General features: G+C 44.0%; 1 protein-coding gene across 2 annotated transcripts in view; it reads left to right on the top strand.

The window, feature by feature from the left end:
* The window catches only part of rpf2 (ribosome production factor 2 homolog), a 29,830-nt gene that overhangs the window by 1,825 nt on the left and 11,481 nt on the right, over positions 1-16,524 (top strand). For both annotated transcript variants that reach the window (XM_070885796.1, XM_070885797.1), the window contains exons 2-5: positions 3,564-3,696; positions 4,723-4,760; positions 9,623-9,662; positions 10,787-10,868. In XM_070885796.1, the coding sequence (XP_070741897.1) occupies positions 3,564-3,696; positions 4,723-4,760; positions 9,623-9,662; positions 10,787-10,868 (293 nt within the window). The remainder of the gene's footprint in view (positions 1-3,563; positions 3,697-4,722; positions 4,761-9,622; positions 9,663-10,786; positions 10,869-16,524) is intronic.

Genomic DNA, 16,524 nt, shown 5'->3' with positions numbered 1-16,524 from the left:
CCGAACTAAATCTTGAAAGGTGGAAGATGCCTGTGCTTGGATTTTTTTTAATGTGCGGTGGCCGTTGCACATCAGCCACCACAGGGGCTTGACAGAGCTAGGTCTTGGCCCAGTAGCAAGGATTAACCAAGACGACTGGCGACCAGCTCTGCTGCACGGACCTAGTGCGCGCACACATCGCAGTGTGGGCTGGCCCGTGCTGTCCCTGGGCCCCGAACTCTCGCCTCTTCTGGGCCCCGCTCACGTCCCTCTACAATCTCTCGCCGCTCCTTTGCCCGACCTCGCCGCTCCTTCGCCCCAACCTCGCCACTCTTGCTGTTCCTGCCCACGTTCCAATCACCAATCTGGACCTTGATGACGTCCCTTTTCACTGCCGTTGCTCTCCTGCTCCAGCACAAGCAGCTCCCTGGAGTGGCAGGCCGTCACGCTGCTCCTTCCACTCCCCGGCCTGCTCCGATGGTTCTTGCAGGTTGGGGCCGCGTTGAAGCATAACCTCTTCGCTCTTGTTATCCTCGGTGTCCTAGCCAATATTTATCCCTCAATCACCATCACTAACTGTGATTATCTGCTCGTGTGAACATAAGAATTATGAACAGGAGTAGGCCATCTAGCCCCTCGAGCCTGCTCCGCCATTCAAAAAGATCATGGCTGATCAGGCCGTGGACTCAGCTCCACTTACCCGCCCGCTCCCCGTAACCCTTAATTCCCTTATTGGTTAAAAATCTATCAATCTGTGACTTGAATACATTCAATGAGCTAGCCTCAACTGCTTCCTTCGGCAGAGAATTCCACAGATTCACAACCCTCTGGGAGAAGAAATTCCTTCTCAACTCGGTTTTAAATTGGCTCCCCCGTATTTTGAGGCTGTGCCCCCTAGTTCTAGTCTCCCCCACCAGTGGAAACAACCTCTCTGCCTCTATCTTGTCTATCCCTTTCATTATTTAAAATTTTTCTATAAGATCACCCCTCATCCTTCTGAACTCCAACGAGTAAAGACCCAGTCTACTCAATCTATCATCATAAGGTAACCCCCTCATCTCCGGAATCAGCCTAGTGAATCGTCTCTGTACCCCCTCCAAAGCTAGTATATCCTTCCTTAAGTGTGCCTAGAGTATTGTGTGCAAGTCTGGTCACCATATTACAGGAAAGATGTGATTGCACTAGACAGAGTACAGAGGAGATTTACAAGGATGTTGCCTGGACTGGAGAATATTAGCTATGAGGAAAGACTTGATAGGTTGGGGTTGTTTTCTTTGGAACAGAGGAGGCTGAGGGGAGACCTTATTGAGGTGTATAAAATTATGAGGGGCCTAGATAGGGTGAATAGGAAAGATCTATTTCCCTTAACAGAGGGGTCAATAACCAGTGGGCATAGATTTAAAGTAGTTAGTAGAAGGAGATGAGGGGGTAGAAAATTCTCCCAGAGGGTGGAGGGGGTCTGGAACTCTCAGTCTGAAAGGGTGGTAGAGGCAGAAACCCTCATCACATGTGCTCTTAAAGAGCGGTGACCTATAGGGCTACAGACCTAGTGCTGGAAGGTGGGATTAGGCTGGGTAGCTCTTGTTCGACCGGCATGGACACGATGGGCCACTTGGCCTCTTTCTGTGCTGTAAATTTCTATGACTACACTTCAAAAAGTACTTCATTGGCTGTAAAGCACATCTGGTGGTTGCGAAAGGTGCCATAAAAATGCAAGTCTTTCTATTACAACAGTGACTATGCTTCAAAAAGTACTTAATTGGCTGTAAGCGCTTTGAAAAAGAATGAGAAATTTCGGACATCCCAAAGTGCTTTACAGCCAATGAAGTGCTTTTTTTGAAGTGTAATCACTGTTGTAATATAGGAAACTTTGGTGTCCGGTGTTGTGAAAGGCAGGATATAAGGTGAATGTAAAAGATCCCATGCTGCTATTTTGAAGAGCAGGTTATCCCCCTGTGTCCCAGCCAATACTATAACAGCGCCTTTAACAAAGTAAAATGTCCAGTCGCTTCACGGAAGTGCAATCTAATAAATTTGACACCGAGCCACCTAAGAGTTATTCGGGCAGGTGACCAGAAGCTTGGTCAAAGAGGAGGAGAGGTTTAGGAAAGGAATTTCGGAGCTTCGGGCCTTGGCCCTAAGGTGAACATTTTAAAATCGAGGCGTTGCTGGACTGGGAGCCAATGTAGCAGGAGTAATGGGTGAATGGGACTTGGTGCGAGTTAGGATACGAGTTTTGGAAGAGCTGAAGTTTATGGGTAGTGGAATGCTGTCCAGGAGAGCATTGAAATAGTTGAGTCTGGAAATAATAATGGCAACCAAATACAGATTATTGTATTATTATCACGCTGCTGATTGTGGGATCTTGCTGTGTGTAATTTGGCTGCTGTTTCCTACATTACAACAATGACGACACTTCAAACGTACTTAGTTGGCTGTAAAGTGCTTTGGGACATCCTGAGGTTGTGCAAGATGCAAGCTCTGCAATGCCTGAAGATGTTCTTCCCCCTCCCTGCCCACTGCCCCAGCCCCTGTTGTGGCTTGAGTGCTGAGGATCCCCCTCACCCCCTGCACTTTTACCTCATTCATGTGAGCCTAGATGTTGACTGTCGTCAGATTGTGCGGCAGTCAGAGGTGTCGCAGCTGAGCTCGATCCTGTCCTCTCTCACTGTTTTACACGCACATCCAGCAGGGGGTACGGAATAGTGGAAACATTGATTGGTTTTCCCGCCCCTAGCCCTGCAATACTGAGATCAATTGTAGTGCTTCGTATTTGTATTATTCATTGGATTGCTGAGCCATTGGGAGGGGTGGTGGATTAAATCTTGAGTTTAAATACTGGAATGACATGAACAACTAAAACTTGTATTTATATAGGGCGCTTCACGGGAGTATTATGCGATAGAAATTTGACAGCAAGCCGCATATGTAGAAATTGGTGCTGGTGACCAAAAGCTTGGTCAAAGAGGTAGGTTTTAAGGAGGAAAGAGCAGCGGAGGGGTTTACACAGGGAGGTCCAGTGCTTGGGGCCTAGGCAACAGAAACCAGTAGTTATGGTAGTAAGGGTGTAACATGAGATTGGACAGGCAACAACATAATGTACCAAAGATACCTAGATTGGATGAATAAAGGTCATTATAGAGGTCACTCCAATCATATCCAGGAAGAGGCTGAAGAAATCAACGTGACTTCTAGAATCAGTCACTCGAGGCCTGGGCTGGTGTGCTCGACAGGGAACGCTAAAAATCTCCTGTGGCCCATCTCTGCCTCAGCTCATCTGCTGTGCTGTGTTATGTTGTATGGAGTGTCTTGAGACGCTATATAAATGCAAGTTGTTGTTGTTGTATAACTGGTGCACGCAGTGCAGACGGTTCTAGCTTTGATGCCTGGTCTTTGCTAACCTAGCTGATGGATTCAGTGGCAGCAAGGATGCTCTCCCAGTCCCTCAGTTGGATGAACAATGTGATCGTTATGAAGCAGGGGATTTGATTCCATAGTTCTGTTTCCATACTTCTAGCATATGTCAATTCAATTGATTTGTAATGATATCTTCTTAATGTTTCCTTTGCACTTCTCACCTGTAGCAAGCCCAAGACAAAACGGGCAAAGAGGTTTCTTGAGAAGAGAGATCCCAAACTCAGTGAGAATACAAAGAATGCTATGCTCATCAAGGGAGGCAACACCAGTGAAATTGTGACTCGGGCTCTAAAAGATATTGTGAGTATAGCAGGCTATTGCAGACTTGTAGTACATATTGTTTATTGTGTTCCATAATTGATTGGTTTACCAAGATGACAAAGTTGTATTGATACGTCGCAATTGTTAGTACAGGTACATCCTATCGATTATTTTCATTGAGACGAGGGGTGTCAGTGCTGGAGAATGGAATTGTGCACCCAGTGTCAGCAGTGAGCGCTCCTGGTAACTTACGTCAGGGTAAACCTGCCAGTAGTGTGCCTTCACTCCAACCTCAAATGCTCCTGCTGCACATTTTCAATTCTTACTCCAGCTATCTTTGTCTTTTCACATGGATTGCGGATTAGTGGGGAATTCCGGGCAGTTTCTTTATTTACCTGTGCAAGGAAATTAGTTGAAATTGTCCAAATTCATTTTGTATAGGACTGCTGGAACAAACAACGGAGAATTTTATCCTGTCGCTCGAGGCTGGATTCTAATCTGTTGCTTAGAGTTGGCAGAACAGTGTTGTTGCTCACAGCAAATTTAACTTTAAGATGAGAAAGAGGGAATTGGTTATTTCTGACGATGCTTGATTCTCTGGTCAAAACACTCGGGTGCTAATATTACCATATAACCAGTTGCTTAGTTCATGAGCAGCCTGGAGTAGTTTCACATTTCTCTTTCTGTGTAGGAAAATGTCTTACCTCTAATGAAAATCTTAGTTTGATGCTTTGTTAAATACCTCAGCAAGGATATATTGGTCTAAATTGTATTTAACTAGGATTATGATATTTACTAAACACAGTCAATCTCATTTTACATTACAAACTTGGAGATTATTGGACCCCATCTTTTAAGATTTTCAAATTCTGTAATTAAAAATTGTCTCTTTCATTCATCTCCGCCAATGTAGGCCAGTTTGGGCTGAATCAGACCTAAAGTGACCAGTATGTTCTGCGATTAAGGCTACAAGAGCTTTAAATTGATCAACGGCCAGGCTTGTATGCTGTGCTGTGAACAGTTTTAGAATAGTTTATGCTGACAACTCTATTCTCCTCTTCGCAGTATTCTCTAAAGAAGCCGAATGCAGTTCTGTATAAGAAGTAAGTATCTTGTTTTATTAACACTATTTCAGTGAACTTCAAGATTTCTGCTGCAACAGCAGCACATGCTAGATATGTAATCAAACCTGAAGAGAATTGAAAGCAGCTGTGAAAATTAAATGCCTTTAACATTAGTAGGTTTCAAACTTCCTTTATGGACCAGTGCCTGAAAATATTGATATCCTTCTGGTACCCTCTGTCCTAACTTCTGAAAGTGCCAGTTACCCAAAGTAAAAATAACTGCTTGCATTTATACAGTGCCTTTAACACAAAAACACTCTCAAGCAGTTTGAGGAAAGAAAGACTTGCATTTATATAGCTCCTTTCACAACCACAGGATGTCTCAGGGCGGAAGGAGGAGACCCAAACCTAGGTTAAAAAGATGAGTTTCGAGTAGGTTTGAAAGACAAAGAAATGAGGAGGCAGATGAGTTTGAGGAAGTTCTAATGAATTGGGCTAATGTAACTGAAGGCTATGCCACCGATGGTGGAGTGAAGAAGAGATGAGGATGCACCAATGGTCAGAGCTAGTGGACCAAAGGCGGTTGCAGAGATTGGCTAGGTGATTGCAGCACCAGAGTGTTTTGTGACTGGAAAGCAGTTTTCAGTGGGGTTTCGTTGGGCTCAGTACTAGGTCCCTTGCTGCTTATGGTTTACATCAATGATTTGGATTTGAATGCAAGGCGTATGATTAAGAAGTTTGCAGATGATAGAAGAATTGACTGTGTGGTTGATAATGAAGAAGAAAGCTGTAGACTGCAGGAAAATATCAATGGACTGGTCAGGTGGGCAGAAAAGTAGCAAATAGAATTCAATCCAGAGAAGTGTGAGGTAATACATTTGGGAAGGGCTACCAAGGCAAGGGAATACACATTAAATGGTAGGACACTGAGAAGTGTAGAGGAACAAAGGGACCTTGGAGTGCATGTCCACAGATCCCTGAAAGTAGCAGGCCAGGTAGATAAGGTGGTTAAGAAGGCATATGGAATACTTGCCTTTATTACCCGAGGCATAGAATACAAGAGCAGGGAGGTTATGCTTGAACTGTATAAAACACTCATAGAGCACAACTTGAGTACTGCATGTAGTTCTGGTCGCCACATTATAGGAAAGATGTGATTACACTGGAGAGGGTGCAGAGGAGATTTATGAGGATGTTGCCTGGACTGGAGAATTTTAGCTATCAGGACAGATTGGATAGGCTGGGTTTGTTCTCTTTGGAACAGAGGAAGCTGAGGGAAGACCTTATTGAGGTGTAAACAATTATTAGGGGCCTAAATAAAGTGGATAGGAAGGGCCTATTTCCCTTAGCAGAGGGGTCAAGAACCAGGGAGCATAGATTTAAAGTAATTGGTAGGAGGTTTTGAGGGGAAATTTTTTCGCCCAGAGTGTGGTGAGGGTTTGGAACACGCTGCCTGAAAGGGTGGTAGAGGCAGAAACCCTCACCACATTTAAAAAGTGCTGTAACTTATAGGGCTACATATCAAGAGCTGGAAAATAGGATTAGGCTGGATAGCTCTTTGTCGGCTGGCATGGACACGATGGGCCGAAATGGTTTCCTTCCATGCTGTAAATTTCTATGAGCAGTGGGATTTGAAAATGAGAATTTTGCACTCCAGAGGGGGTGGAGTGGGGGGAGGGAAAGAGAGACAGGGATTAAAGGCAGCTAACGAGGATGGGCGAGTGGGACACTGGGGCAGGATGTGGGTGACTGAGCTTTGGACAAGCTGAAGTTTTGGAGGATGACAGGCTGATGAAGATTTGGAATATTTGGGTTTAGATGTGACAGAAATGTGGTTAAGGGATTGAGAGACTGAGGTAGGAGCAGAGGTTGACCATGTTGGAGAGATGGAAACAAGCAGTCTTGATGACGAGTTGGATGTGGGATTTGAAGCTGAGCTCTGGGTCGAACCGGCCTCAGATTCAGCCTGAGGAAGTAAGGGGATGGATGGGCTCAGTGGAGTTTAATGGTGGGGGGGGGTCTGTTTAGCTGAAGGAAGTTATAACTCACCTATGATCTTATGTCAGATAGGCGGTCTGATAGCGCATGTGTATACAGTAACAGAGATGGTGTGCAAATAAATCAACACAAATCCGATGTCAGACAGACAGAAACCTCCAATGATCCCCTCGCAGATGTGCCTACGATCCAGCAACCTCGATTTGAAAATGTATTTTGTTACACTGATAAGTGGAAATAATGCCTTCACACGCACGATTTTTGTATTTTTTTAAAAATCAGTTGCACTGCAGTGTTGATGAGTTAATCAGTTTGTTTTAAGATTGATGCTGATTTCCTCATTCGCTGTGCCATATATAGATTTTCCCTCCAATTTTTGCCCCATATCTTTGGGAGGCTGACTGCTGCTATATGCTTCCCCCAGTGCTGCCAATCCTCTCACACCTAGCTGCAGCATTCTGTGTTGAGCTTAGGCAGTTAGATGGCTATTGAACTGTGGGTGGTCCTGTCTTCAAACAGCATCCACTTACGCACTTTCTAGCAGGGTTCACTGAATGGCAAGCATTGGTAGGCATTGCAGTTGAGAATTTTTCTCTCACACTTCCCCGGGGATATTGAGACCAATTTTCGTGTCCCACTCCATCTTGACATCAATGTACTCTGTACTGATCGGGGATCAAAGTTGGGATGTTCTTGGTCTGTGTACTTTGCTAAAAAAAATATCTTTGCTTGTTTTTCTATCTCTTGTATGCTTTGCCCAGTAGAAATGTTGCTAATTAATGAATATATATTAAGAAGCTTTCTTGACCCCCCCCAATGACTAAGCTGCTAAATATAAGGATGGATATACTTGCATTGGAGGCTGTTCAGAGAAGGTTTACGAGGTTAATTCCAGAGATGAGGGGGTTGACTTATGAGTATAGGTTGAGAAGGTTGGGCCTCTACACATTGGAGTTCAGAAGAATGAGATGATCTTATCGAAACATAAGATAATGAGGGGGGCTTGACAAGGTGGATGTAGAGAGGATATTTCCACTCATAGAGGAAACTAAAACTAGGGGACATAGAATAAGGGGCCGCCCATTTAAAACTGAGATGAGAAATTAATTCTCTTAAAGGGTTGTAAATCTATGGAATTCTCTGCCCCAGAGAGCTGTGAAGGCTGGGTCATTGAATATATTTAAAGTGGAGATACAGATTTTTGAGTGATAAGGGAGTAAAGGGTTATGGAGAGCGGGCAGGGAAATGGAGTTGAGTCCATGATCAGATCAGCCATGATGCTGAATGGCGAAGCAGGCTCGAGGGCTCCTGCTCCTATTTCTTATGTTCTTATAATCAGTGGTGTGGTACTGAGCTCTACAGACTAGGATCATCATCATAAGCAGTCCCTCGGAATCGAGGAAGACTTGCTTCCACTCTTAAAAATGAGTCCTTAGGTAGCTGACCAGTCCAATACGGGAACCACACAGTCCCTGTCATAGGTGGGACAGATAGTCGTTGAGGGTAAGGGGTGGGTGGGACAGGTTTGCCGCATGCTCTCTCCGCTGCCTGCGCATGATTTCTACATGCTCTCGGAGATGAGACTCGAGGTGCTTCGCGCACTCCCAGATGCACATCTTCCACTTGGGGCGGTCTTTGGCCAGGGACTCCCAGGTGTCAGTGGGGATATTGCACTTTATCAGGGAGGCTTTGAGGGTGTCCTTGTAACGTTTCCTCTGCCCACCTTTGGCTCGTTTGCCGTGAAGGAGTTCCGAGTAGAGCGCTTGCTTTGGGAGTCTCGAGTCAGGCATACGAACAATGTGGCCTGCCCAGCGGAGCTGATCAAGTGTGGTCAGTACTTCAATGCTGGGGATGTTGGCCTGGTCGAGGATGCTAATGTTTATGCGTCTGTCCTCCCAGGGGATTTGTAGGATCGTGCAAAGATATCGTTGATGGTATTTCTCCAGCGACTTGAGGTGTCTGCTGTACATGGTGCATGTCTCTGAGCCATACAGGAGGGCGAGTTGATCTATGCTGATTTTCATGGGAGGGGAAAACCAAAACATTGAATTGAAATGGAAAATTTGAGGGTTAAAAAAGTTAGTAGACAGTACAATTGGATATGGGATTGAGCTGTGAACAGTGCATTTGGATGAGATATTAAACCGAGGCCCCATCTGCTCTTTCAGGTGGACGTAAAAGATCCCATGGCACTATTGCGAACAAGAGCAAGGGAGTTATCCCAGGTGTCCTGGCCAATATTTATCCCTCAAATGACGTAGCAAAACAGATTATCTGGTCATTATCACTTTGCTGTTTATGGGAGCTTGCTGTGTGCAAATTTTCTGCCGTGTTTCCTACATTACAACAGTAACTACACCCCAAAAATACTCCATTGGCTGTAAAGCGCTTTGAGATGTCCGGTGGTCATGAAAGGTGCTGTATAAATGCACGTCTTTCTTTTGTCTCATGGTCAGAAGCTTGTGGGTGAGAAGTATGTACCAGAGCTTGAGCTGATGAGCTAAGATGTCACTGGATAACAGTACTAAGGGAATGTTGCACTGTCAGGAAATGATGTCCTTCCAAGATAAGACATTAAAAATCCCGCGGCACTATTCAAGGAAGAAGTTGTTCTTCTGGTGTTCTGGTCAACATTCCTCCCTCAACCAGTATCGCCAAAAAACAGATTAACTGGTCATTTATTTCATAACTGTTTAGAGTGGGTGCTGCATTTATGCAAATAAAAGTGAACCTCAAACATTGTGAAAAGTTTTGAGATGTTTTGATGTGCTACGGTGCGATATAAATGCAGGTTCATTATTACTAAACCCATTTGTTTTAACCACCAAAAGCTAAGGGTAAAATAAAAGATTTTTCAAAAAGTATGTCAAATTTGTTTCTTAAAACGATTTCTTTTTAACCAGAAAAAATATTACTCGGCCCTTTGAAGATCAGACGTCAGTGGTGAGTTGACAGATTGTTAAGCCTAATGTTTAAATACTGTAGAAGCCTGTTTAATTTAGCTTTATAGTTTTATTCTGTTTCTGTGGACACAAAAATTGAGTTTGATCATCGGGCACTTTTGATATGTTAGCACTGCTAATGTTTTTCTGCTGGTGGTGTAAGGCAAGTTCTGCATCACCACCATATAGGCAATTAATAATGCTGCTGTTTATTTAGAATGGATTGAGGGAGGATTTTACTGTTGGGGAGGGAACAAGTAAATGTAAACATTTTTAAAACTTCCTTTGCCCGATGAAATAAATCTAATTTCAGTACAATCCACTGGAGGCCAAACACTTCATCAGGTGAGTGTCGTGCTAATGTACTGAAGTTAAGTCATGGGTGATAACTTTCAACTTTGGCCTTGGTTTTTATGACCTTGTTTAGCCTGAGAGGCCAAGGAGGGAGATGGAATCAGTGTCAAGGGAACAGACTTTGTTGCAGGTGCTGAGAACAATGGTTTTACTCTTTCTGATGCTCAGCTGGAGGAAGGTGTGACTCATGTTGGTCGGGCAGTCTGATAGCACGAAGGTAGTCCTATGGTCAAGAAAGATGGTGAAGAGGCAGAGCTGGATGTAATCAGCAAACTATGGAAGTTGACCCCATGCCTGAAGATGGTATCTAGAGATGCTGAGAACAATTGGAGTGCCCCAGTTGTTGCTGAGATCGGCTAACTCTGCTTACCCCAATGGTCTACATGACTCCGTATCACAACAGAAGATGCATTTACTTACACATCCATCAAGGGGATCTGTTTAGTAATGATTGCTGGCACAATTACTTCGAATTAACGACTCTGCAAAGGATAGCAGTTCAGGGATACTGATCCCTTAATGAAGGCACGGTTGGTTTGTTGCTAATTTCAGTTAAGTACTATTTGTTTAGTCCCCTCCACAATGGTGTGGTGCATGAAATAAAGTCAGGATTTCTACTGCCAGAAGATTTTTAAACTTTTAAAGAAAGTATTTTTTTTAAAGATTGCTGAAAAACATTAAAGGGACTACAGTACTGTATATTTACAGTTTTTGAGGTGATATTTGCCATGGTCTCTTCCTCTTCTGAATGATTGCCTTTTGTATTAACAGGAATTTTTTTCAAAGAAGTCTGACTGTTCCTTGTTTATGTTTGGTTCTCACAATAAGAAGCGACCGCACAATTTGATAATAGGTAAGATTGCAGAGATGTTTTGCAGTTCTTGTAAATTAGATCGACAATACATACATGTGTCTTGCATCAAGCATGCATCTGTAACATCAGGCATTACACTTAAACAAGAAAGCCAATCATTGACTTGGAGCCTGAAATTTGCAAGAAATTACAACTGCCGCCTGATCTCAGTAGTTGATCGGTACTGCAGTTATCTGGATTTGCCTATTTAGAGCCGATCCTTAAAGGGACAGGCCAGGTTAGCAGCTAAATATCACAACTGTGTTCCAGACCTGAGACTACCTATGAGCAAGGAGATAATTGTGTCTGTATCAGTGTCTGTATAAATGTATTGTGGAGTGCCTTTAATCAATCAGTTGCGGAACCAGAGACCACTATAACTATATATGTTAAGTTTATCTACTTAAATTTCAAGTAACTGCTCTGCTCCTCCTTCTCTGATTTCCCAATCTTGGCAAATTCCCATAATGGAAGTATTGTTTTTCACGTGATTGCACTAGAGAGGGTACATAGGAGATTTAAGAGGATGTAGAATAATAGAAATTTACAGCACGGAAGGAGGCCATTTCGGCCCATCGTGTCCACGCCAGCCGACCAAGAGCTATCCAGCCTAATCCCACTTTCCAGCTCTTGATCCGTAACCCTGTAGGTTACGGCACTTTAAGTGCACATCCAAGTATCTTTTAAATGTGGTGAGAGTTTCTGCCTCTACCACCCTTTCAGGCAGTGAGTTCCACACCCCCACCACCTTCTGGGTGAAGAAATGTCCCCTCATCTCCTCTAAACCTCTCCTTAATTATTTTAAATCTATGCCCCCCTGGTTCTGGTTGTGACCCCTCTGCCAAGGGAAACAGGTCCTTCCTATCCACTCTATCCAGGCCGCTCATAATTTTATACACCTCAATCAAATCTCCCCTTAGTCTACTCTGTTCCAAAGAAAATAAACACAGCGTCTCCAATCTTTTCTCATAGCCAAAATTCTCCAGTCTAGGCAACATTCTTGTAAATCTCCTCTGCATCCTTTCCAGTGCAATCACATCTTTTCTGTAATGTAATAATGACCAGAACTGCACACTACTCCAACTGGAGCCTAACTAGTGTTTTGTACAATTCAAGCATAACATCCTTGCTCTTGTATTCCATGTCTCGACTTATAAAGGCAAGTATTCCATATGCCTTCTTAACCACCTTATCTACCTGGCCTGCTACCTTGAGGGATCTGTGGACCTGCACTCCAATATGACCTCCCATATTCGACCCTCCTAGTTACCTCCTCGAAAAATTGAATCAAGTTAGAACGTGTCAGGACTGGAGAATTTTAGCTATGAGGAAAGATTTGATAGGCTGCAGTTTTCTTTGGAACAGAGGAGGCTGAGGGGAGACCTTATTGAGGTGTATACAATTATGAGGGGCCTAGACTGAGTGGCTAGGAAGGACCTATTTCCCTCAGCAGAGGTGTCAATAACCAGGGGGAATAGCTTTATGTAATTGGTAGGAGGCTTGGAGGGGATTTGAAGGGAAATGTTTTCACCCAGAGGATTGTGGGGTCTGGAACTCACTGCCTGAAAGGGTGGTGGAGGCAGAAGCCCTCAGCACATTTAAAAAGTACTTGGATAGGCACTTGAAGTGCCGTAACCTACAGGGCTACGGACCTAGAGCTGGAAAGTGGGATTAGGTTGGATAGCTCTTTGTCGGCCAGCGCAGACACGATGGGCAGAAATGGCCTCCTTCCGTGCTGTAAATTTCTATGATTCAGTCAATCATTATCTGAAGTCCTGCAATGGGATTTTAGGAGATTAGGAAGCAGGTTTAGGATAGGACTTCAAGGACTGGAATCACCAGATCACTCCTCCAGCTGCATGTTATAATTGAAAACAGTAGGAAGATCAGGGAACTCCATGCATACTGAACGGTTGGTGATTTTTTTATAAATGGGGCATTGGCACCAGTTCTGAGTAAGATTGGAGTTATTCCGCAAGGATGGGCAACATCTGAACAGGAAGGGAGCTAATGAACTGACAAAACAGATAAATAGAGGTGAAGCATCATTTAAACTAAAACGGAAGAAGGCAGGGAAACTAAAACTAATCAGAGCAATGAGAGAAGGTAGAAATAGATGAGATAAATATACAGATAAAGAATTAGCAAAAATGAAGCAAGCAGAGGAGAAAAATAAAATAGACCAGTTTAGAAGCTAGAAATGACTGAAATAAAGGAGCAGGCTGTTTTCTTGGACAAAAAAAATAAAGGGAATAGGAGCAGTGTTCAATGCAAACCAGTATTTAAGGGCATGAGTAGGAAATAAACCTAGCATCAATTATGTCACAGGAAGCTATAGATTTAATAGCATTAACTAACGGACTTGCAAAATGGGCATGTGTGGGAAATAAGCATATTGGTTTATAATATTTTAGTAGGGGCAGAATAGTTCCATGTCCCTTTATTCGCCTTTCCTTCGGACATCTGCGAACCTATTCTTAAATGTTGACGTCTCTGTTTCAATCAATAACTCTGGTAGCACATGCCACTCGCCTGTCCACACTTGCCTTTTTTAATGCCCTCCTGACTTGACCTCCCATATTCCACCCTCTGTAAACGAGGTACTGTAGTGTTGTGGTTATGTTATGGACGAGTGATCCAGAAGCTTGGACTAATAATTCTGAGAACATGAATTCAGATCTCTCCATGACAGTTTCAGAATTTGAATCGTTTTTTTTTTTAAATCTGTAAAGCTGGTGCCTGTAAAAGTGACCATGAATTGTTGTAAAAACCCAACTGCTTCACTAATATCCTTTAGGGAAGGAAAGCTGCCATCCTTCCCCGGTCTGGCCTATATGTGGCCCCCATTCCACTCCAATGTGGCTAGCTCTTGAGATATTAGGAGCGATACTCGAGAAATCCACTCGGATGTATCAAATTGCTACTTCAGGGCAACTAGGGATGGGCAGTACATATTGGTTTTGTCAGCGATGCCCACATCTCAAGAATTACTGTTTTTTAAAAAAAACTGCAGTTCATCCACGTCTCTGCCCATATCCTGTCTGGCTCACTTATCCTATCTTTGCTGACCTGCAATGGATTCCAACACCTCCGACTTAAAATTCTCAACCTTGTGTTTTAATCCTTCCATGGCTTTGTCCCACCCCATCTCTGTAACCTGTTCCAGTACTACAAACCACCCTGAAATCTCTCTTCATTTGACTCCAGTCTCGTGTGCCTCTGCCCACTCTCTCTGCCTCACAATTGCCAGCTATGTCTTCAGCTGACTATGCCCCATGTTCTGGAAGTTGCCTCTAAACCTCTCTGCATCTCCATTTTCCTCTCTTCCTTTAAGAGCCTCCTTAAAGCCCACCTCTTTGGCCAAGCTTTTAGGTCACCCCTCCTAATGTCTCCTTTGGTTCAGCATCTATTTTTATGATGACCGAGTGAAGTGAAGTGCACTGGGACATTTTTCTACATTAAAGGCGCAATATAAGTACAAGATGCTGACGTGGAGAAATTTTGTTTGTGGCTATTAGGCATTCCAGGTATACAGCCAATAATTGCACAACCCTCTCTTGACCATGGTCTTGGCAGTTTCTAATCCGGCACAGGTTGCTGCCTCTTGTGTGCTTGTTGGGTTTTCTCATGTTCACACCCTGGGCATCCTTCAGAACAATGTTTACTGTTTTGGTAATCTTGTCTCATGATGCAATCTTGCTGGAACATAATGTTCTATCAGAGATGTGATATTGTTCTTGGCCATAAAGATACCGGATTGCTGCTGTTTGTGATGCTAAAAAAAATTAATGGAAAATGTATGTTTCATGATGTACTTTGCTCTGATAGCTGTGAGCAATTTTCAGTGCTATGGCCACCAGTTTTGTAGCTAGCATCGTTTTCACAATGCAGTGCCTCATATGTTTGTTTTGTAATTCTAGATGAGGTATTGCACATGTATCTTGGAAAACAATTTGAGTATAGCATAACTTTGAATCATTTCCTTGTCAACAAATGGGTTGAATTTTTGTACACTTGTGTTTCAATAGGTTCTCCATGATTTATCAAAAACTTCAAGTGCTGTAATTAGGGGCTCAATTTTGGCCAGGAGTTGCTCTTTTTTTGGGGGGGTAACCTGCTTTTTTCTGGCGTAACTTAAAAATCCCCAGTTCCCCCAATCAATTTGCACTTAGTTACATTTTTTTTTTATTTAGTTTTTTTTTCTCAAAAGGCAGCGTTACCAGCCACCTACGCCACTTCTGCACATTTAGGCAACTTTGGCCAGCTAATAGTTACTCCATTTCTACTTAGGCCAGCGTATGTGGCTACTTCAGAAAACCCTTGCGGAGAGTTGAAGAAATTGGCGCAGGTAGGTACATCGGAGGCCATTCGGCCTGGGCTAGGGACCGGAAGCGGAGAGGACCTGCACCTAAACCAATCAAGCCTTACCCTTAGCAATGTTTGCAAACAAAAACTACTAACAATTCGATAAGAAATAAAAAATTGAAGCCCTACCTTCATCTTCAAACTGCAATTCACCTTTCTGCACTTGGCCCAGGAAGGCAGCGGGCCAGTGCGGGAGGCCACTCGGCCTGGGCTAGGGGCGGGACAACGCACCGGGAGGCCACTCGGCCTGGGCTAGGGGCAGGCAGGAGAACTGATTGTGCTCCTGCCTGCCGGTGATTTCTATCAGATCTCCTGCCCGCCCCTAGCCCAATAAAAGAGGCAGAATAAATGCAGAGAATTTTACCTAAAGGAAGCCAGCAACACAGGGAGGAAGAACATTGCCACGCTCTCAAACCGACAGAGACCTACATCAATTGGGACTGTTGTTGCAGATTCGCAGCACTACTGCGCATGCGCGGACATCACAAATCACTGCGCATGTGCCGACATCCCGGCACGTTTTCCAGCGCAGAACTGGCCACGCTGCACGACTGCAGTGAAGAGGCCAGACAGCGACCAAAGTTCCAACATTTTTTTTCGGCGCATCTGGGAATCTACATAACCGGCACAACTCTGGTAAGTGCGCCGAAAAACGGGCTCAGCCAAAATTGAGCCCATTATGCCGCAGGAACGTATAGTTAGCACAGTGGCAGTCTAGGATTTCTGTGATAAATTTGCATCTCGCCCTGCCCATGTTCTGCTGAGTTCTTGGTCTCCATTGCATTGCCATAGAAAGATGCCCAACGTCTGAGTGGTTTCCAACAAGGCAGGAAAACCAGAAGGAGGGTTATTGCCAGACGATAGTCACTTAGCTCTGAGTGGCTAACTGAAGAGCCACATTGGTGGTAACTGCTCAGTTACTGTCTCGGGGCCGATTGCCTGGTTGTGCTCATAGCTGCAGGAAGTGCATGATGTGGAATAAAGGAAAATGGAAGGAGTTTGCATGTTACACTCAACGATCCAGAACCCCCAAAAAAAGCTTCAATCACCTATGAAAGGCTAATTCTTAAGTGGAATCGTACTCTCTCTCTCTCTCTCTCTCTCTCTCTCTTTCTTTCTCTCTCTCTTTCTCTCTTTCTTTCTCTCTCTCTCTCTCTCTCTCTCTCTCTCTCTCTCTCTCTCATATGCCCCGCATCCAACCACACACTCTCCTTGTGTTAAAATTGAAACTCATCTCTGTCCCCTACTCTAACTTGTTGTATTGCAGGACTTCAGTTATGCAACTCTTTTG

Source organism: Pristiophorus japonicus, chromosome 7 (genome assembly GCF_044704955.1).
Source record: "Pristiophorus japonicus isolate sPriJap1 chromosome 7, sPriJap1.hap1, whole genome shotgun sequence".
Taxonomy (NCBI): Eukaryota; Metazoa; Chordata; class Chondrichthyes; family Pristiophoridae; genus Pristiophorus; species Pristiophorus japonicus.
Note: the sequence above shows the minus strand (reverse complement) of the source record. Positions and strands in the feature narration are given on the sequence as shown.